Source organism: Oncorhynchus kisutch, linkage group LG11 (assembly GCF_002021735.2).
Source record: "Oncorhynchus kisutch isolate 150728-3 linkage group LG11, Okis_V2, whole genome shotgun sequence".
Classification (NCBI taxonomy): domain Eukaryota; kingdom Metazoa; phylum Chordata; class Actinopteri; order Salmoniformes; family Salmonidae; genus Oncorhynchus; species Oncorhynchus kisutch.
The window spans coordinates 40,684,411-40,706,283 of record NC_034184.2 but is presented as its reverse complement, the minus strand read 5'-3'; the positions used below and the strand labels follow the sequence as shown (position 1 = coordinate 40,706,283).

General features: G+C 42.4%; 1 protein-coding gene across 9 annotated transcripts in view; it reads right to left on the bottom strand.

Moving 5' to 3' along the window:
- LOC109899688 (Golgi-specific brefeldin A-resistance guanine nucleotide exchange factor 1) overlaps window positions 1-21,873 on the bottom strand; it is a 123,579-nt gene that overhangs the window by 32,429 nt on the left and 69,277 nt on the right. For 6 of the 9 annotated variants that reach the window (XM_020495125.2, XM_031835782.1, XM_031835784.1 and 3 more), the window contains exons 4-9: window positions 12,374-12,505; window positions 6,731-6,849; window positions 6,166-6,274; window positions 5,657-5,717; window positions 1,184-1,238; window positions 696-776 (exon numbers count right to left, since the gene is read on the bottom strand). In XM_020495125.2, coding sequence (XP_020350714.1) covers window positions 696-776; window positions 1,184-1,238; window positions 5,657-5,717; window positions 6,166-6,274; window positions 6,731-6,849; window positions 12,374-12,505 — 557 coding nt within the window. The remainder of the gene's footprint in view (window positions 1-695; window positions 777-1,183; window positions 1,239-5,656; window positions 5,718-6,165; window positions 6,275-6,730; window positions 6,850-12,373; window positions 12,506-21,873) is intronic. The other 3 variants (XM_020495127.2, XM_020495129.2, XM_031835786.1) reach the window with 1 other exon arrangement.

Sequence of the window (21,873 nt, the reverse complement as noted above, 5' to 3'; positions counted from 1 at the left end):
TTCCAAATTATGTCCAATCAATTGAATTTACCAAAGCAGTTTCCGTTTGCAGCGAACTCCAATCAAGTTGTAGAAACATCTCAGGGATGATCAATGGAAACAGGATGCACCTGAGCTCAATTTGGAGTTTCATAGCAAAGGGTTTGAATACCTATAAGGTATCTGTTTCTTATTTGTAATAGATTTGCAAACATTTCTAAAAACCTGTTTTCGCTTTGTCATTATGGGATATTGTGTGTAGATTGATGAGGAAAAGAAAAATGCATTTAACAGATTTTGCAATAAGGCTGCAACGTAACAAAATGTGGATAGAGAGAAGGGGTCTGAATTCTTTCCAAATGCACTGTATATAGAAATGGGTATGAATACATGAACAGTCTGAAATAACGTAATTTGTCGTACAGCCTGAAACCATTAACCTGTATTTATTTTCATTTAAATGAAATCGAATTGAGTTTAGTGGGATAAAAATAAATAATCTAACCACAAAATAATGAAATGGCTTCTTAAGTTGTTAATAATTTATGTGAAATTTATGTTGTAGAAATATGAAATTCCTTTAAACCCAGGTTACAAGAAAATGCTAAAATATCCCTAAAATGCACTCTCATGCATTCACTCCAGATAGCCATGCTACTCTGGCCTATTTCAATGCACTTGTCGAGAGCCAATCGAAAGGTGTTTTTAACAAGTACCCTCTCTAAGCCCCTCTGATTGGTGTTTTTAGGCTGCTCTGTACAAATAAGATCCTGTGTGTTCAGGATACAGGATGGGATCTGTGGGAGGGAACACAGGCAAATATGCATTTTGTAAAGAGGAACTCAAATGTAAAAAAAAATAAAAAATGCAGCATTTAATGAGATGGCGGTGATATTGGGAAAAGCACGCCAACACGATGGGTGGAAGCAGAGGGAGGGAAAGGCATATTGGGTATGCAGTTGCAATTCTACATCGTCAAGACAAGATATTATTATGATTGTTTTGACAGTTTTCTTTTTGGCCGTGGGGGAGCAAAGTCCTAGCAAAAAGAGGTGTTGTTGCGGTGGACATCCCTGTAGAGTACAATGATTATTCATAGCACCATGGGGATGACAGGAACCAGGAGGGGAGGGGGTGATTCAAGAAAATCAGTCATAGCCAGACAGTACTGGCACATTCAACATTAAGCCTAATTTGATTTTACCTTCTTCATGTTGGCGCCCACAAAACTTTTGGCCTCCTCTTTAAACTGGGGTAGTCTATAAAAAAAAGAGAGGGGGGGGGGGTGTCAATTATCAGACTTATACATTCATTAATGTAGCTATGTGATACATTGCCCTGTCCTCTCCTCCCTCTACGTTGAGTTCCTGTGCCTTCTCAAACTCAACCGTCAATTCAAGGTCATTCATTCATCAGCCACCGTGAGTCGACAGGAAACCTGCTATCCACACCAACAAAGCAGTTTCCGTTTGCAGCGGATATTTGAAGTTGAGTCACTTTTATATGTAGAACTAGAGCGATCAATCAAATGAAATGCAGTTATAAAACCCTTTTTACATCAGCAGTCGTCACAAAGTGCTTATAAAGAAACTGATCCTAAAACCCCAGAGAGTAAGCAATGCAGAAGCACAGAGGCCAGGAAAAACTCCCTAGAAAGACTTGAACCCAGGAAGAAACCAGGCTCTAAGGGGTGGCCAGTCCTCTTCTGGCCCGGTGGCAATTATAAGAGTACATGGCCATTAAGAGCACAGAAGGCGTAAAGCCCTTGCAAACTGTATGATACCAAAGGGCAGTACTTGAATATCGCAGTTTAGACTAACATGGAGACTCAATGTCATTAACGCCACACTGAAAATAAAATCAGTATTGTGTAACCACATGCATGTCAATATCCAAGCAGGGACAAAGAACGGAAAATTGTTTGTCATCTTAGATGCAATTCAATTAAATCCCCCAAAGGCTTGCAGACAGTAAAATCAAAACAGCTGGTGTAGAAGTTGACAACTGCTAAACAAAGCTTGTTAAACTAACCAAAGCTCCATGAAAATAACAATAAAACACAGAGAGAATAATGCTTATAAGGCACAAGGCTGACAGAAGCAATCTGTCTGAGGGCCCTGCATTTCCATCAGTGGCTTGACGAGATGAGCTGTCCAGCGTAATGTTTCTACTCCGCACACACTGTCCGAGAGCCCTGTGCTTTGTGGACTCTTGGGCTTTGCGGCGAATGAGATGTCACCGGCTACCACACACACACACGGAGACGGGGCCCCCCCCCCGACGTTAACTCTGCGTTAATAGAGTGTTGTCTTGCAAGCTCGATTATTGGATGATCTGTGAGTCCAACAGATTAACATTCATAATACTTTCAGTAGGCAATCTAAGCCTCCTCCTGAGCACTCAATGAGATCCACTGCTCATTATGTCCAGGCTGCCCAAGGCTCTTACGTCTTTATTATGGATGAGCTGCGGACAAGAGGGGGGGGGCTGGGTGAGTGAGTCTACGTAATAGCCATCCTTAACGTACTCGCACGTTGTTGTGGGAAGGAGAGTTGTAACAACAGGCCTTCATTTTTTCACCATGGACGCACCTTTTATTTTACCTTTATTTAACGAGGCAAGTCAGTTAAGAACAAATTATCATTTTCAATGACGGCCTAGGAACAGTGGGTTAACTGTCTTGTTCAGGGGCAGAACGACTGATTCTTTACCTTGTCAGCTCGGGGACTCGATCTTGCAAACTGTTGGTTACTAGTCCTAACGACTAGGCTACCTGCCGCTACGATGGCTGTCATTCATTTCTATTTGCATATCCGACAACTAGTAAACAGTGTTGTAAGAGATATGATAACAAGCTGCTGCAGTGCATGACACACAACTCCCAACGACGACACAAATACACAAAGAATGTCCTGATGGTGACTTAGCGATATCAACGGGCTCTACTGTGAAAGACACCACGTTTCTTAACAAATCCTGCATCAAATAGCCTCATCTGAGATCCATGCGCCTCCAAGAGAGAATTACGTCGTGACTTTGTTTTGAGCTCTGTTTATTCTTGAGGTGGCGAGGGGGGGGGGGGGGGGCGTAATACATTTAGAGAATGAGACGACTCTATTCCGGCTGGTTTTATGATCATTTCTGGCAGGATTACTGGCCATGCTAATTCTGTGTGTGTTTATGGGGGAGACGCTCTTCTTCATCTATATGCAGATCATACAGTCTGGCGCACTGCAGGCTCATCCACTCGTCTGTGAGACGATGTGACTGGAAGTCTAATGTACGGGCCTCTGGGACAGGGGGTGGGGGGAGCGATGTGGCATGCTTCCCCACTATGCTGAAGTCGGTAGAGAATCATGTTATTGCATTAGTGGACCGGAGCCCTGTTGACCTCTGAATGCAGAGGGAAATTAAGACGCTAAGTGTCGCCGAATATGTTAATGTACAATGCCTTCAGAAAGTATTCACACATTTTGTTGTGTTACAAAGTGGGATTAAAATGGTTTTAATTGTCATTTTCTGTTAACGAAAATCTGTGATTTGACCCAATCCTGTCATCTCGGAGCTCTACAGACAATTCCTTCAACCTCATGGGTGATCAATGGAAACAGGATGCACCTGAGCTCAATTTCAAGTCTCATAGCAAAGGGTCTGAATACTTATGTACATATGTTTTTTTTTTTTTTTATAAATGTGCAAACATTTCTAAAAAACCTGTTTTGCTTTATCATTATCGGATATTGTTTGTAGATTGATGAGGGAAAATGTTTATTTAATCCACTTTCGAATAAGGCTGTGGAAAAAGTCAAGGGGGCTGAATACTCTCCGAATGCAATATATACAAAAGTATGTGGACACCCCTTCAAATTAGTGGATTCGTCCATTTCAGCAACCCCCGTTGCTGACGGGTGTATAAAATCGAGCACACAGCCATGCAATCTCCAAAGACAAACATTGACAGTAGAAGGGCATTACTGAAGAGCTTCGTGACTTTCAACATGGCACCATAATAGGATGCCACCTTTCCAACAAATCAGTTAATCAAATTTCTGCCCTGCTAGAGCTGCTCCGGTCAACTTTAAGTGCTGTTATTTTGAAGTGGAAACTTCTAGAAGTAACAACAGCTCAGCTGTGAAGTGGTAGCTCACACAAGCTCACAGAATATGACCGCCATGTGCTGAAGTGCGTAGTGCGTTAAAATCCCCTGTCCTCGGTTGCAACACAGCACAAGAGCGGTTCATCGGGAGATTCATGAAATGGGTTTCCATGGCCGAGCAGCCACACATAAGCTTAAGATCATCATGTGCAATGCCAAGCGTCAGCTGGAGTGGTGTAAAGCTCACCGCCATTAGACTCTGGAGCAGTGGAAACGTGCTCTCTGGCAGTTCGACTGACAAATCTGGGTTTGGCGGATTCCAGGAGAACACTACCTAGTGCCAACTGTAAGGTTTGGTGGAGGAGGAATAATGGTCTGTGGCTGTTTTTCATGGTTCGGGATAAGCCCCTTAGTTCCGCTGAATGGAAATCTTAACGCTACAGCATACAATGACATTCTAGACAATTCTGTGCTTCCAACTTTGGGGCAACAGTTTGGGTAAGGCCCTTTCCTGTTTCGGCATGACAATGCCCCCGTGCACAAAGCGAGGTCCTAACAGAAATGGTTTGTCGAGATCGGTCTGGAAGAACTTGACTAGCCTGCACAGAGCCCTGACCTCAACCCCATCAAACACCTTTGGGGTGAATTGGAACGGCGACTGTGAGCCACACCTAATCGCCCAACATCAGTGCCCGACCTCACTAAGGCTAGTGGCTGAATGTGAAGTCCCTGCACTAATGTTCCAACGTCTAGTGGAAAGCCTTCCCAGAAGAGTGGAGGCGGTTATAGCAGCAAAAGAGGGACCAACTCCATTTTAATGCCCATCATTTTGGAATGAGATGTTCGACGAGCAGGTGTCCAGATACTTTTGGTCATGTAGTGTATTTAGGCTTGCAATAAAAAAGGGGTTAAATACATAGACTCAAGACAATTCAGCTTTTCATTTTTTATGAATTTATAAAAATGTAAAGAAAACAAACATTATTCCACTAACATTATGGGGTATTGTGTGTAGGCCAGTGACAAAATCTAAATTTAATACATTTTAAATTCAGGCTGTAACAACAAAATGTGGAAAAAGTCAAGGGGTATGAAAACATTCTGAAGGCATTGTATTTAATGATAATTCCAATTGAGGCTTGACAGGGATTATACCATTATTAGTAGATGGTAAACTGACTTTTGCATAAAAAAGCTTGAATGATTGTCATTGGCGCTTTAACATGGTCGTTTACAGAGCCAATGGCTCACACGTCTGATGAAGAGGACTGGGATTTTCAGTTGGAGTTTAAGTTCACCAAATGACCTTCATACTAAAAAGTCAGACATAGATTATGAAGCAACTTGTAAAATTAAACAGACTTGTAAATTACACACAGCACAGTGAGGTAAGCCCTAACCCTACAACTTTCCCTCCCAGTGGTTTTCATGGTAGGCGCTCTAATCCAATATCCTAATTGAAAGGGTTCTCTATAGACAAACTGGAAGTTAATTTCCTGAAGTTTTCCAGTCCCAGTGTACGGTGTGGAGGCTTGGGCTTGTCTCACACACACACATATATCTCCCCACCCTTCCCGTTACCTGGAAAACAGCAGCTGCACCATGTCCACCAGTGTGTGTTCGGCTGATTTCCTCAGGAGCTCTGTGGAGAGGGCAAAACAAACAGAGGAGGTGCCATTAGAGCCCAGAGGACAAGAGGAAAGAGGCCAGGCTGGGACCTCTTGTATGTCTATGTTTGGCCTGGATAAGGAGGGCATTTTATTAAAGCACAGCTCAGGGACTGAGGGAGGGTTGGGGGGTAAGGGGGGGTTAGTACTACTACTACTACTAACGCCTGAAGGTCTGGAGGGGGTGAGAGTTGTAGTTGAATGGCAGAGCTCATCAAAATGTTAGGCTGGAGTGATGAGGATTCTGGAGGCCATGGAAGCTAAACGTGAGAATCAGGTTCATATCCATGAGTTCCAGAATTTTTCCCCTGGAAAAGCTTCATAAAATACAGCTGTGTGTCATTCTAGCAAAGCATGTGGACTAGCTGCAGTTCCTTCCAGGTGCATCAATCACTGGGAGAATTACTGAGATGGAGAACTCACCGCTGAGGCGCATCTCGAAGCAGATGCGGAAACACGACTGCATGATCTCACACACAGACTCGTTGGTCAGGTGGGCTCCTACGGGCGTGAGCAGCAAAGTCCTCAGGACCTGTCAAGGTAGAGACAGTGTGTATACATGCGAGTGTGTGCATGCGTAACATTCAGGGTTGCCACCTCAGTTCCACATGGGCTTTTACGAGCAGAGGAGGACGAGCTCATTGTAATGGCTGGAATGGAATGTTCGGAATCAAACACATGGAAACCCCATTTGACACTGTCCATTTATTCTATTCCAGCCATTACAACGAGCCCATCCTCCTACAGCTCCTCCCACCAGCCTCCTCTCTTTACGAGGTATGCCATCATACAGTAAATGTTCAACCTCAAAGGGAATCCAGCCAGGGTATTCATGCATGTAATACACTTGTAGAAAGTTTCAAATGACAACCCATTCCCCATATAGTGCAGTGTCTAATATGTGCACTACTGTAAACTGGGAAAAGGGTGACATTTGAGATGGAGGCCTTGAGCTTGTTTGATTGATGATCGTCTGGTGCACGTTTACCTGTAGGATTTTCATGAGCACTACTTCATCGCTGGCGGGGTCCGTCCCTACGAATCTGGCGTGTGTGACGGCATCCGCCATGTTCTCGATAGCCTCCGCCGCCGCCTCGTGGTTAGCATCTGCACAGGGCAGATAACAAGATGGCCAATGTGATAATCTCCTTAGAAATCAGCGGACATTTCTTTTTAAACCTTACACTGCTCATTCAAGCCTCAAGTCTGCCAAGTTTCACTCAGCTGAATTTAAGTGACAACTCCATTTGGAACTGTGTGAGGCACACGACAATGTTCAAATATGGATAGCATTGTCATTCAAAACAAGATAGAACAGAGGAAGTGAAATAATTGTTAGCCGCTAGCAAGTGTTGCAGTATCCCCTGCATGGAGGCCAGTTCAAAACAGGCAGGTCAAGGAGGTTATTATTGAGAGGAATGCACATTGATATCGCCATCTTCTTACCAGATGTCAATACTGTGCAACAAGGCAATCTGTGAAACGTTTGATGTTAAGGAAACCCTTATGATGGCCTTCAACCTCGAAACGAACATACCTGTGTGGCAGACATTGTTTTCCAGACCAACTAAACCACTATTCTGTTCCAATATGATCAATGAGGACACATTTTTGTCATCTGAGCTATTGAATAATTAAAATAGTAAAAATTCCAAGTAAAAGACCTAGTGTCGCTCCACCTCAAAAAGCACAAGGAAGAGGATTTTGACAGTCTATTGACAAGGTATGACAACACTCCATGTGTTGGTTTTGTTGTCCATCGTTTCAAATGCTAACTTTTTAGCATGTGTCACAAATCCAATGCAAATCAATGGTACCTATATTGGCATTTTCACACTTCATGTCCAACAACTTCAAAAGCCGTGGTTGGCTTTTGACAATTTCTTAGGATTCCTCATGTTCTCAATGTTTGAAAAAGGTTTGGTCCAAATCGGATGTTAGGTACAATATTTATTGAATATTTAATAATTTCTATACATTAAAATAGCCAATTTGCGTGCAATCAATTAGCTTAATTTCTCAGAGATCAAGTTATATATTTCAATTTTTTTTTGTGGAATGCTAATTTGACCTGTTTCTAGCCACAGAAATGATTTCAGAACAATCTGAGATGGGGGGTGTCATGGCTTGTTGAAATGACATGGAACGACCCCATGCTAACGCAAGAGGGGAAACAAAACTATCTAGGAGTGCATCATTACATGAATGCATGTTTAATGCACAGACAGCTGTTGTCAAACAGATAATGCAGAGGACAGGTTTTCTGACAAGTGATAGCAGTGCATGATTGGATGATTGGACTGTCGAGCCAATAAGTCTTACATCTGATGGTCACACACACCACACACACACACACACACAATCTAGCATGGTCCATGCAGAAGGTCCTTCAAAGCCTGGAGATCTGATCACCAAATGTGGCCTTTTGTGGGTCGTGCTGGCCAATTGGCTGTCTAGGCAACAGGAGCTAGTGTTTTGAAACCCAACAAGGCCAGGCAGCGGCCTGGAGCCAGCATGTTTTTCTTTCCCATCGCTCTTAAAGGAGCATTTCATTAACTTGGCCTAATAAGCAGAGAGCATACTAGGGGGAGGAGAGGGATAACAAGGGAAAGCCTTTCCAGGTAGAGGTCTGATGCCACACAAATTCCATCTATTGACAGATAAATAGGAAGGGTTTAGGCGGGGAGGGGGGAAAGGTTTAGGCTGGTGCCATCCTTCCCACTGACAATCGATAATTGCTGTCATTAGCAAAAATGGAGTGGGGTGAAGTTTTTAAAAAACTTGAGTGAATGCCGAGAAACGGCGCAACGTGGTTAGCCGAGTGAAACGGTGTACTGCCAAAGTCCCTCAATGAGGCGAGGGTCACAACAACCGTGGAAGCTGTGCTGAAAACAGCTCATCCCACCACAGAAACTGGAGCCACGGGCTATCCAGCAGAATGTCAGAAGTGATATAAAATACTAATCCCCCATGGCAAGGTCTAGCCTAAGGGGAGGACTATTGTTAAAATAACACAGTTGGCTGGGCATGCGTGGCTGGAACAGCTGTTGTGTAGTATGACGTTAAAAAAAAGAACATTCAGACTGCCGAGTAAGAGAGAGCGGAGAGTGGGTTTCAGAAAGCCACACACAAAAACCCCAGAGGCACATACTGTACCACGACCAATACATCTCCTCAAACCAAACAAAAGGGTGTGTACTTTTCATTAGTGTAAGTGAAGTCAAGTTTGTTCACCTGTTCCCCTTCTGAGACAACTGCTGAAGTAAAAAAGGGCTTTATAAAATAATTGTGATTGAATAGCACTACAACCCATTTGCAGACAGGCCCAGGTAACATTACTGTAAAAATACCCGAACTTCAAATGTTGCAATAATAGCTTCGCTGCATTAAAAGTTGACTTAACTGGCCTTCATGTTTAAAAATGTTGTATATATAAATGCCTATATGATGTAACAACTCATTAGAAAACCAGTGTGATATTTTGCGCCTCTCTTTTGAGCGGGTAATGAAGGCAAATGCTCAGTTGTGCTGTTCTATGAGCCTTATGAGGCTGGTGTGGCCATGGCTGCTTTCAGCAGGCTGAGTGGAGGTGCCTCTAGGCTCTGAGGGATGTTGGAGAGGAGGGGATCAGGATGTCCATCAGTGGAGGGGCTTAGGCCAGCACTCCCTCCGTGCCAGCAGACCTCAGGCCACAGATTGAGGGGAATTAGCCCTCACTCAATGAAATGTGTGCGCGAGTGGGAGTGTGTGTGTGATTTCCCTTGGTCTTTTCCGGACCCCCCAGGGCGACAGAGGGGGTAAGGCAGGGCCCATTGCAAACAGAGGAAGGGTGACGGGGGGACAAAGGGACGACACGAAGGGGAACATGTTCGGAGTGACACGCAGGGTAAAAGCAACAGGGCTAAGTTACATGCTGTGGTTCTCCTGAGAGGAGCCTTGGGAAGGGATATTAAGAATGTGTGCAAACTTGCAGAGCCCTCTCCACCACATCAGACACGGGAGACAAAGAAAAGCCAAAGAAAAACCTCCACTACGTCTATACAACAAAGCAGACAGACTAAGAGAGTTGTATTTAGCCTGCCACCAGTGGCCGCTTTATCGCTGCTATTATCTTTTGGCAATTGGACCTTTACAGTTGTGATACTTGAAGAAAACTGTTCATCGTTTCCATAACAGACAACTTTATAGTGAGGAAAAACTATGCCAAAGTGAATCGATCCCTAATCAATGTAAGCTGACGTTGAGAAATCTATTGTGAGATTCTAATTAGCATTAGGCTTACCATACATCTAATGGGAAACATTTGAGAAGTTATTAAAAATGGACAAATAATTAATAATAGTAATTATCAAAAACGAGTGAATGACCATTAAATCTGAACATTTTTGACACTGCAACCAGCAGATGGCAGTGTTCAACAGGATCAGGCCCTCTGCCTGTCTCTTAGTATCAGTCTTTCACCACCAACAGAAGTCATTTTAAACCTCTTACTCCACTTGTACAACGGTGTGGCATGTGGACAATTGAGCAAAAATGAGTTTTGAGGCTTGGGTTTTGAAAGCAATTACTGCATTTTCCAAAGGTTTCATAGATTGAGTAGGTCTACTACGTGTGCAGTACTAATGTAGGCTACATGTCATGCTAATACAGACAGCCAGCTCTCATAAATGTCTGAACAGAGGGATACTAAAGTTGACTTTTCACTGGAGAAGGGCCTAATCAGAACTGCTGGAGCAGGCTCATTAGTATAAAAGCCCTTTGACACTGAAAGATGGTTCATTCAATCTCACATGACTCTATGAACATGAGACAGACCGTCTCTAGTTCACCTGGTTATTAAGGTAAGAGGCTTCTCTCCGACTCTGCAGTCAATTCTAAATAACTAGGTACTGGCATTTCCTCTAAATGACCATGTCATAAGTACCAGAATACTACTAAGGCAGTACTTAGGAACTATTTGGATTTAAATGGTAACTAAGCCCTGTAAATTTGGCACTACTTACCAGCTAATCAACAAGACATCAGGGCCAACTCTATAGTAAGTACATATTCTAGTAGTGAAGTGAATAAGTTATTCAAGTGAATATGTGAATCTAGTGAATAACGATGTTAATGTCGAAACAGATTACATTTACTTTTCGGGAAGGTCTAGAATGAATCAGTTCTAAAATCAAAGCTTGAGAATTTATTTTACAATTGAAATCATAATACTTCATAGATGCAGAATCTCCGTTGAAACTCTCAATCATTATTTAGCATTTTATTAGAAAGTTTAAGTATTTAACGACACTACATTTATTGTCTAGTAATATGCTGTTGAAAAATGCATGTATTTATGTACGATCAGAGTCCAATACAACCAGTGCTTCCTCAGTTCCTCAATACGTCTAACGACTGTCATCCGACGAGCCGCTTGCTGTGTGAGCAGACAGATGGTGTAGGGGAAAATGATGCCGCTGACTTCAGTGTGTTAACAAGCTGGGAAAGACCTCACAGCATTTGAGGAACACGGGTTGAATTCAAACGGAGGGTAATATCTGAGCGTGTCATATCCTTCTCTTCATTCTGCGCTGGAGGGCCATTGTCTTGAGGACTGCAGGGTCATGTTGCCATGGTTTCCCACCCATTTTAACTCCACTGATGAGGTGTGTGTGTGTGTGTGGGGGGGGGGGGGGGGGGTTATAGGATTAGGAAGCAGGCGTTGGGTTTGGAGTGACAGACAGGGGCTCTGGGAGTGATTTGTGAGAGGCTGATCTGTGATGGTGTGTGCTTGTGGTTTGTGAGAGAGTGGTGTGTGTGTGTGTGTGTGTGTGTGTGTGTGTGTGTGTGTGTGTGTGTGTGTGTGTGTGTGTGTGTGTGTGTGAGGACGTGCATCTAGACTCAGTTTGCCAGGTATTCCGAGTGCTTGTGGGATCAGACTCGAAAAAGACAACTACGGTACACCTCAGGACACATGCCAAAAGCGATGGTCGTAGAGTTGAAATCAAATTACAAATAGCCTACCCTTCCAACATATGTTGTATTCACTCAATATTTGGCCAATATAACAGCTGAATGATAAAATTACAGCCCAATAAAAACATGTTCAGGACAGGGATGCGATAAATGGTGTTATTCAATGTTACAATGGAGCTTATTTATTTCAGCGAGGCGTCGCAGCTGTTTTGACGGTCGGAGATGCAACATTTATTCAACCCCTGCCATTTAGAATAACATCTGGAGATACATGCTTTCTTCACACTTTTGACAACTGGCGGACGCCTGCCATATTTCCATGATGACGCTAGCAAGGACGGGCTGTGCCATTTCTGTAGTAAACAACGTCCATTTAAGCATCGATAAATCAGAACTCGTCCTTCTTGGCATGCCTGGAGCCAGAGGGAGTCCATGATGACTGTGTTCTCACAGATTGACAATATAAACAAGTCACCCCTCCAAATGGAAAGCTGTCTTTAACAACAACGTAGTGGTCCCACACAGAAATCTCTGTCAATGCTACATTACTTACAATATCAAGGCTAAATAACTGACAGACCACCTTACAGTGTTCTCTGTATATAACATAAATGCTTAGACAACAGCCCTGACCGGTCTGTCTGTGTGTGTGTATGAGGACAGCTGTGTTGCTCACCTATGAGGCCGTAGGAGAGGAACTTGTTGACAGAGGTGAGGGCCATGCCTGTGATTGGTCCGGTGGTGTCTTCAGATCGTACCACCTCCAGGAAGGGCCGCAGGAATATGTTGGGCTCCACATCTGACAGCTCTGCGGAGACAGAGAGGAGAGGTCAGTCAACACAGCAACACTGAATACAAACAGCTTTAAATGTATTGATAGGTTTGTGTTTTGGTGGATCAATTTAAGTGATCATTTAAAAAACTATATACACAGTGGTTCTTCCTTTAAAAGTTGTGTCGTACTGCAGCCCACCGAGTGGGCTGCCGCAAAATTCTATGGCACGTTATTTAAGTGTCAGCTCTAGTTGCCATTAATGCAGTTTGACCACCAGAGGGCATCTTTGAAAAGCATTTGACAGTTTTTAATAGGCTCTACTCGAGAATTTAAAACCTTTTTTGTAAGAACATAGTATATGGGATTGATTTTAAGAAATGTAGCTTAATTAATTTGATTCATATTATAGTGATTCCATTCCAAGAAAATTCAGGGTTTCGCTGTACAACGTGACCGGTCGGGAGTAGGCCACTAAGAGCAAAATAATCCTAACATTTCCACACTCTAATTATAAGCTAACCAGCACCAAAACGGAGAGAAAAATCTCATTGATTTATCGAGACCAGTCCCCATGCTCGTCTCAGAGCAGAGCGAAATGGTGCTGAAATAGTTGACCACAACGAGGGTAGGCTATTGCTTCAAATCCTATTATAACAATTGGATGACTTTGGGTGTTCGAGTAGGCAACAATTTGTTGCCTTCCTTAGCCTACTTTATTCTGAAAAATGAATTAGTAACTCTGCTAAGCCTACAAGCAAAGATGAACTGGTGAAGGCCATCAAGATGTTTTGGCTTGAGAAACTGACCATGCAACAAATATATTGATCATCTCAGCAAGGTTTTATCCATGATCATGGAGCTGGGGGGGGGGGGGGGGGGGGGGAGTGAAACTAAAATGTAGCTGAGATGTACAGTAGTTGAAATAAACATCTGCATTTTGAATGTCTAGCGTTATTTTATTAACGAAAGTATAAAGACGTTGATGAACAGATACTGTGTAAAACTTAAAAGTACTTAACTAGTTGGATGTAGGGGGCGCTCTTAATTTTTGGATGAAAAACATTCCCGTTTTAAACAAGAAATTTTGTCACGAAAAGATGCTTGACTATGCATATAATTGACAGCTTTGGAAAGAAAACACTCTGACCTTTCCAAAACTGCAAAGATATTGTCTGTGAGTGCCACAGAACTGATGTTACAGGCGAAACCCAGATAAAAATCCAATCAGGAAGTGCCGCATTTTTCGAAACCGCCTCATGCCAATGACTCCTTATATGGCTGTGAAGGAGCTAGGAGTCAGCTTATGTTTTCCCCAAGGTGTCTACAGCATTGTGACGTCTTTTTAGGCATTTCCATTGGAGAATGGCTGTAAGAGACAATATAGGTCTCTTACAGCCAATTTTATCAGCATATCGATTGCGCAACCAGGGGTGGAAAGACCTTGGATCATTGTTACTCTAACTTCCGCGACGCATATAAGGCCCTGCCCCGCCCCCCTTTCGGAAAAGCTGACCACGACTCCATTTTGTTGATCCCAGAAACTAAAACAAGAGGCTCCCACACTGAGGTCTGTCCAACGCTGGTCCGACCAAGCTGACTCCACACTCCAAGACTGCTTCAATCACGTGGACTGGGATATGTTTCGTATTGCGTCAGATAACAATATTGACGAATACGCTGATTCGGTGTGCGAGTTCATTAGAACGTGCGTTGAAGATGTCGTTCCCATAGCAACGATTAAAACATTCCCTAACCAGAAACCGTGGATTGATGGCATCATTCGCGTGAAACTGAAAGCGCGAACCACTGCTTTTAATCAGGGCAAGGTGTCTGGTAACATGACCGAATACAAACAGTGCAGCTACTCCCTCCGCAAGGCTATCAAACAAGCTAAGCGTCAGTACAGAGACAAAGTAGAATCTCAATTCAACGGCTCAGACACAAGAGGCATGTGGCAGGGTCTACAGTCAATCACGGACTACAGGAAGAAATCCAGCCCAGTCACGGACCAGGATGTCTTGCTCCCAGGCAGACTAAATAACTTTTTTGCCCGCTTTGAGGACAATACAGTGCCACTGACCTGCAACGAAAACATGCGGTCTCTCCTTCACTGCAGCCGAGGTGAGTAAGACATTTAAACGTGTTAACCCTCGCAAGGCTGCAGGCCCAGACGGCATCCCCAGCCGCGCCCTCAGAGCATGCGCAGACCAGCTGGCCAGTGTGTTTAAGGACATATTCAATCAATCCCTATACCAGTCTGCTGTTCCCACATGCTTCAAGAGGGCCACCATTGTTCCTTTTCCCAAGAAAGCTAAGGTAACTGAGCTAAACGACTACCGCCCCGTAGCACTCACTTCCGTCATCATGAAGTGTTTTGAGAGACTAGTCAAGGACCATATCACCTCCACCCTACCTGACACCCTAGACCCACTCCAATTTGCTTACCGCCCAAATAGGTCCACAGACGATGCAATCTCAACAACACTGCACACTGCCCTAACCCATCTGGACAAAAGGAATACCTACGTGAGTATGCTGTTCATCGACTACAGCTCGGCATTCAACACCATAGTACCCTCCAAGCTCATCATCAAGCTCGAGACCCTGGGTCTCGACTCCGCCCTGTGCAACTGGGTACTGGACTTCCTGACGGGCCCCCCCAGGTGGTGAGGGTAGGCAACAACATCTCCTCCCTGCTGATCCTCAACACTGGGGCCCCACAAGGGTGTGTTCTGAGCCCTCTCCTGTACTCCCTGTTCACCCACGACTGCGTGGCCACGCACGCCTCCAACTCAATCATCAAGTTTGCGGACGACACAACAGTGGTAGGCTTGATTACCAACAAAGACGAGACGGCCTACAGGGAGGAGGTGAGGGCCCTCGGAGTGTGGTGTCAGGAAAATAACCTCACACTCAACGTCAACAAAACTAAGGAGATGATTGTGGACTTCAGGAAACAGCAGAGGGAACACCCCCCTATCCACATCGATGGAACAGTAGTGGAGAGGGTAGCCAGTTTTAAGTTCCTCGGCATACACATCACAGACAAACTGAATTGGTCCACTCACACAGACAGCATCGTGAAGAAGGCGCAGCAGCGCCTCTTCAACCTCAGGAGGCTGAAGAAATTTGGCTTGTCACCAAAAGCACTCACAAACTTCTACAGATGCACAATCGAGAGCATCCTGGCGGGCTGTATCACCGCCTGGTACGGCAACTGCTCCGCCCTCAACCGTAAGGCTCTCCAGAGGGTAGTGAGGTCTGCACAACGCATCACCGGGGGCAAACTACCTGCCCTCCAGGACACCTACACCACCCGATGTTACAGGAAGGCCATAAAGATCATCAAGGACATCAACCACCCGAGCCACTGCCTGTTCACCCCGCTATCATCCAGAAGGCGAGGTCAGTACAGGTGCATCAAAGCTGGGACCGAGAGACTGAAAAACAGCTTCTATCTCAAGGCCATCAGACTGTTAAACAGCCACCACTAACATTGAGTGGCTGCTGCCAACACACTGACACTGACACTGACTCAACTCCAGCCACTTTAATAATGGGAATTGATGGGAAATGATGTAAATATATCACTAGCCACTTTAAACAATGCTACCTTATATAATGTTACTTACCCTACATTATTCATCTCATATGCATACGTATATACTGTACTCTATATCATCGACTGCATCCTTATGTAATACATGTATCACTAGCCACTTTAACTATGCCACTTTGTTTACATACTCATCTCATATGTATATACTGTACTCGATACCATCTACTGTATCTTGCCTATGCTGCTCTGTACCATCACTCATTCATATATCCTTATGTACATATTCTTTATCCCCTTACACTGTGTATAAGACAGTAGTTTGGAATTGTTAGTTAGATTACTTGTTGGTTATTACTGCATTGTCGGAACTAGAAGCACAAGCATTTCGCTACACTCGCATTAACATCTGCTAACCATGTGTATGTGACAAATAAAATTTGATTTGATCGCATGGTGTCTCCCGGAGAAAACCTTGCGTAAAATACTGAGGTAGCCCTTTTTCCAATCGTTTCTTATGAGAAACCAAATGCCTCGACGGATATATTATCGAATACATATGTTAAAAACACCTTGAGGATGGATCCTAAACAACGTTTGCCGTGTTTCTGACGATTTTATGAAGTTAATTTTGAAAAAGGTTCAGTGTTATAGTTTAAGTATTTTTCGGTCGATTTCCCAGCCAAGCAGGATGAACAAATGGGACGTTTTTCGCCTACAAAAATATTATTTTGGAAAAAAGGAACATTTGCTATCTAACTGGGAGTCTCCTGAGTGAAAGCATCTGAAGTTCTTCAAAAGGTAAATTATTTAATTTGGTTGCTTTTCTTATTTTTGTGAAAATGTTGCCTGCTGCCAGCAGAGCTAGCATAGCATTATGCCATGATAAACTTACACAAATGCTTGTCTAGCATTGGCTGTAACGCATATTTTGAAAATCTGAGATGACAGTGTTGTTGACAAAAGGCTAAGCTTGTGTTTGAATATATTTATTTCATTTCATTAGCGATTTTCATGAATAGGAAAAGTTGCGTTATGGTAATGCGCTTGAGGCTATGATTACGCTCCCGGATACGGGATTGCTCGTCGCTAGAGGTTAAGCATCAAATACACTGCAAGTTGGGGGGATTCACACCTACAGTAGCCGGGCTATTAACTTTTTGGATAAAAAACATTCCCGTTTTAAACAAGATATTTTGTCACGAAAAGATGCTCGACTATGCATATAATTGACAGCTTTGGAAAGAAAACACTGACGTTTCCAAAACTGCAAAGATACTGTCTGAGTGCCACAGAACTGATGCTACAGGCGAAACCAAGATGAAATTTCAAACAGGAAGTGCCCCAGATTTTGAAGGCGCTGTGTTTCAATGTCTCCTTATATGGCTGTGAATGGGCCAGGAATGAGCTTACACTTTTTGTCGTTTCCCCAATGTGTCTGCAGCATTGTGACGTATTTGTAGGCATATCATTGGAAGATTGACCATTTTACACTACATCTACCAGGTGCTCGCTTGGTGTCCTCCGTCGCAATTATTGCGTAATCTCCAGGTGCGTGTATTTTTCCATTTGCTTCCGAGGAGAAACCCAACTGCCACGAATGATTTATCATCAAATAGATGTGAAAAACACCTTGAGGATTGATTCTAAACAACGGTTGCCATGTTTCTGTCGATATTATGGAGTTAATTTGGAAAAAAGTTTGGCGTTGTAATGACTGAATTTTCAGTTTATTTTCTTAGCCAAACGTGATGAACAAAACGGAGCGATTTCTCCTACACAAATAATATTTTTGGAAAAAATGAACATTTGCTATCTAACTGACAGTCTCCTCATTGAAAACATCCGAAGTTCTTCAAAGGTAAATGATTTTATTTGAATGTTTTTCTTGTTTTTGTGAAAATGTTGCCTGCTGAATGCTAGGCTTAATGCTATGCTAGCTATCAATACTCTTACACAAATGCTTGTGTAGCTATGGTTAAAAGCATATTTTGAAAATCTGAGATGACAGTGTTGTTAACAAAAGGCTAAGCTTGTGAGTGAATATATTTCATTTCATTTGCGATTTTCATGAATAGTTAACGTTGCGTTATGGTAATGAGCTTGAGGCTATGATTACGCTCCCGGATACGGGATTCCTCGACGCAAGAAGTTAAACTAATCGTTGGATAACAGATCGGCTCTCTGAACTCATTAAGAGGCTGCTTCTATCTTCAATATGCTTTAAAACGCCACGATGTCACAAATAATTGAATACACAAAACATGAGCAGATTAACTTGGTCAAAACAGTCAAAACATGTATTTATTAAAGACTATCAGAAAGAATGTTGGTACTTATTTTGATCCAAAGCCATTAATGAGTGAATAATCCAATAATAAGCATAGCAGCATGTGAATTCTGCAAACAAGCCAGCCTAACTAAGAAATACATTTTATTGGTTGCCATGGTAAATATTCCAACAATAATTGGTAGGACACAAAAGGAAACATCAAAGAGTTTACCGGAATCTTGAAATGAACATACTGGCAGATCAATAAAATGTCCTTGTACAATAGTAGATCTAATTCAATTTAGAGGATTCTAAATTAATATCTAAGGGGCTTTTATACAATTACAATGCAGGGTTATTAATACGTTTCTATATTTGTATGGGTTCATGCAATTTTCTGTTGGGGAAAATCTGGTTTTAGAGTACTTAAGCATCGAATACATTGCAAGTTTGCCCATTTTGGCCTTTAGGTTACACTTTACAATAGGACAAATTTATTATTGAATTCAATTTTAAAAAGCTGTTTTAAAATGTATATGTTTATTAAGAAGTCTTGCTTGTCTCAGAGCAGAGCGAAACGGTGCTGGAATAGTTGACCACACACAGGTAGGCTATTGCTTCAAATCCTACTTTAAAACCTGTTGCGTCGAGCCATCCCGGATCCGGGATCGTGAATACAGCCTCAAGCTCATTACCATAACGCAACGTTAACTATTCATGAAAATCACAAATGAAATGAAATGAATATGCTAGCTCTCAAGCTTAGCCTTTTGTTAACAACACTGTCATCTCAGATTTTCAAAATATGCTTCTCAACCATTGCAAAATAAGCATTTGTGTAACAGCTAGCGCTTTTAGCATAGCATGCTAGCATAGCATTTAGCGTTAGCATTAGCAGGCAACATTTTTACAAAAACCAGAAAATCATTCAAATAAAATCATTACCTTTGAAGAACTTCAGATGTTTTCAATGAGGAGACTCTCAGTTAGATAGCAAATGCTCAGTTTTTCCTGAAAGATTATTTGTTTAGGAGAAATCGCTCCGTTTGGTGCGTCACGTTTAACTACGAAAAAAACCTGTATCCAGGAGTGTAATTATCCCCGCAGCTCATTAGCATAACACAACGTTAACTATTCATGAAAATCGCAAATGAAATTAATATGCTAGCTCTCAAGCATAGCATTTTGTTAACAACACTGTCATCTCAGATTTTCAAAATATGCTTCTCAACCATAGGAAAACAATAATTTGTGTAACAGTAGCTAGCTAGCGTAGCATTTAGCGTTAGCATTAGCAGGCAACATTCTCACTGAAGAACTTCAGATGTTTTCAATGAGGAGACTCTCAGTTAGATAGCAAATGCTCAGTTTTTCCTGAAAGATGATTTGTTTAGGAGAAATTGCTCCGTTTGGTGCGTCACGTTTGGCTACCAAAAAAAAACGAAAAGTCAGTCTTCAAAACGTCAAACTTTTTTCCAAATTAACTCCATAATATCGACTGAAACATGGCAAACGTTGTTTAGGACCAATCCTCAAGGTGTTTTTCACATATCTCTTCATGATATATCGTTCGTTGAAAGCCTCCTCTCTCCTCTCAATCACTGGATGACTGCGTGCAGCTTGTAGATTACGCACGAATTTACACAAAGGACACTGGGCGGACCCGTGGTAAATGTAGTCTCTTATGGCCAATCTTCCAATGATATGCCTACAAATACGTCACAATGCTGCAGACACCTTGGAGAAACGATAGGAAGGGCAGGCTCATTCCCGGCGCATTCACAGCCATATAAGGAGACAATAGAAAACAGAGCTTCGAAAATTCTGCCCATTTCCTGGGTAAAGTATCATCTTGGTTTTGCCTGTAACATGAGTTCTGTGGCACCCACAGATAATATCTTTTCAGTTCTGGAAACCTTAGAGTGTTTTCTTTCCAAAGCTGCCAATTATATGCATAGTCGAGCATCTTTTCGTGACAAAATATTGCGCTTAAAACGGGCACGTTTTTTTATCCATAAATTAAAAGAGCGCCCCCTATATCCAAGAAGTTAACAATTGGATGTCTTTGGGTGTTCCAGAAAGCAACAATCTTTGCCTTCATTAGCCTACTTTGTTCCAATATATCTGTCATTCAATTATATTTATTCCCATAGTAATTCATTATGGAGCAATCCAGATGTGGTTAGAAAACAATGCGTTTGGTGGACTCGGTAAGCCTACAAGCAAAGATGAACTGGTGAAGGCCATCAAGACGTTTTGGCTTGAGAAATTGACGATACAACAATGCAACAAATACATTGATCATCCCAGCAAGGTTTTACCTGTGGTCGTGGAGCTGGGGGGGAAGTTTAACTAAAATGTAGTTGAAATAAACATTTAATACAATGCAAGTTGGGGGGGGGGGGGGGGGGGGGGGGGGGTAAATCACACCTAGAGTAGCCGGACATTTAAAATTACAATTTTGTAAATGAATCAGAAAAAAGTTCCAGAGCTCACAGGTGACTCTCCGCCAATACCACCTGGCTCTAGACCAATGCATCAGCTGATTCATTTTAAAATCATGGCTAAAAGTTTTCAGTTAGGAAAATATGGCGCTGTACAACTGGACCAGTCGAGAGTACTGTAGGCCTAAGCTACTAAGTGACTGCAACTGCAAAAATAATCCTAACATGCCCAAATAAAAAGATTGCTTGATTCATCAAGACCAGTCCCCATGCTGTGTCATTCATTATTATTACTAATAATCGCTGAATAAACAGATCGGCGCTCGGAACTAATTAAGAGGCAGCTTCTATCTCAAATATAATAATTCATTCAGAAGGTTAACCCCATAGGTTGAGTGTCAATTCATAAACCATGTCAAAAATCTCTTCCCAACTATTTTGCAATCTATATGGCACAGCTGTCCATTTCTTGGTCCTGAAATAAAACTATATATATTTGAACCAATTTGGGTCTTTAATGCAGGGCCAACAGACAAGTTGCTTTCTTTCCTCCTCCTTTTTCTAACTGAAATTGCAACCAACTTTCTATGGCTTGTTTAAAAAATAACGATATTTTGGAGATTATTTTTTTTCAAATACCCGAAACTGAGAGATTGTAATCTGAATAAAGGGGAAAAAGCCATTCTTGAACATGGGGTGAGACACTCTTACAAATTTGTAAATAAAGACAGTTTGTTATTTAGAATGGTTTATTTATGTTTTAGAGGGAGAGAACACCGTGCCTATTTTTCAAAAATCATCAGTCCACATGTCTAGTGAAATTCTCCAATTGTAAACTCAGCAACAAAAAAAAGTCCTCTAACTGTCAACTGCGTTTATTTTCAGCAAACTTAACATGTGTAAATATTTGTATGAACTAGAGGTCGGAATGGCAGATTAATTAGGCCCGATTTCAAGTTTCCATAAAAATCGGTAATCGCCATATTTGGACACCGATTGTGGCCGATTACATTGCACTCCACGAGGAGCGTCCGTGGCAGGCTGACTACCTGTTACGCGAGGGCATTCGCGAAAAAAGCACTGTCGTTGCACCAATGTGTAACTAACCATAACCATCAATGCCTTTCTT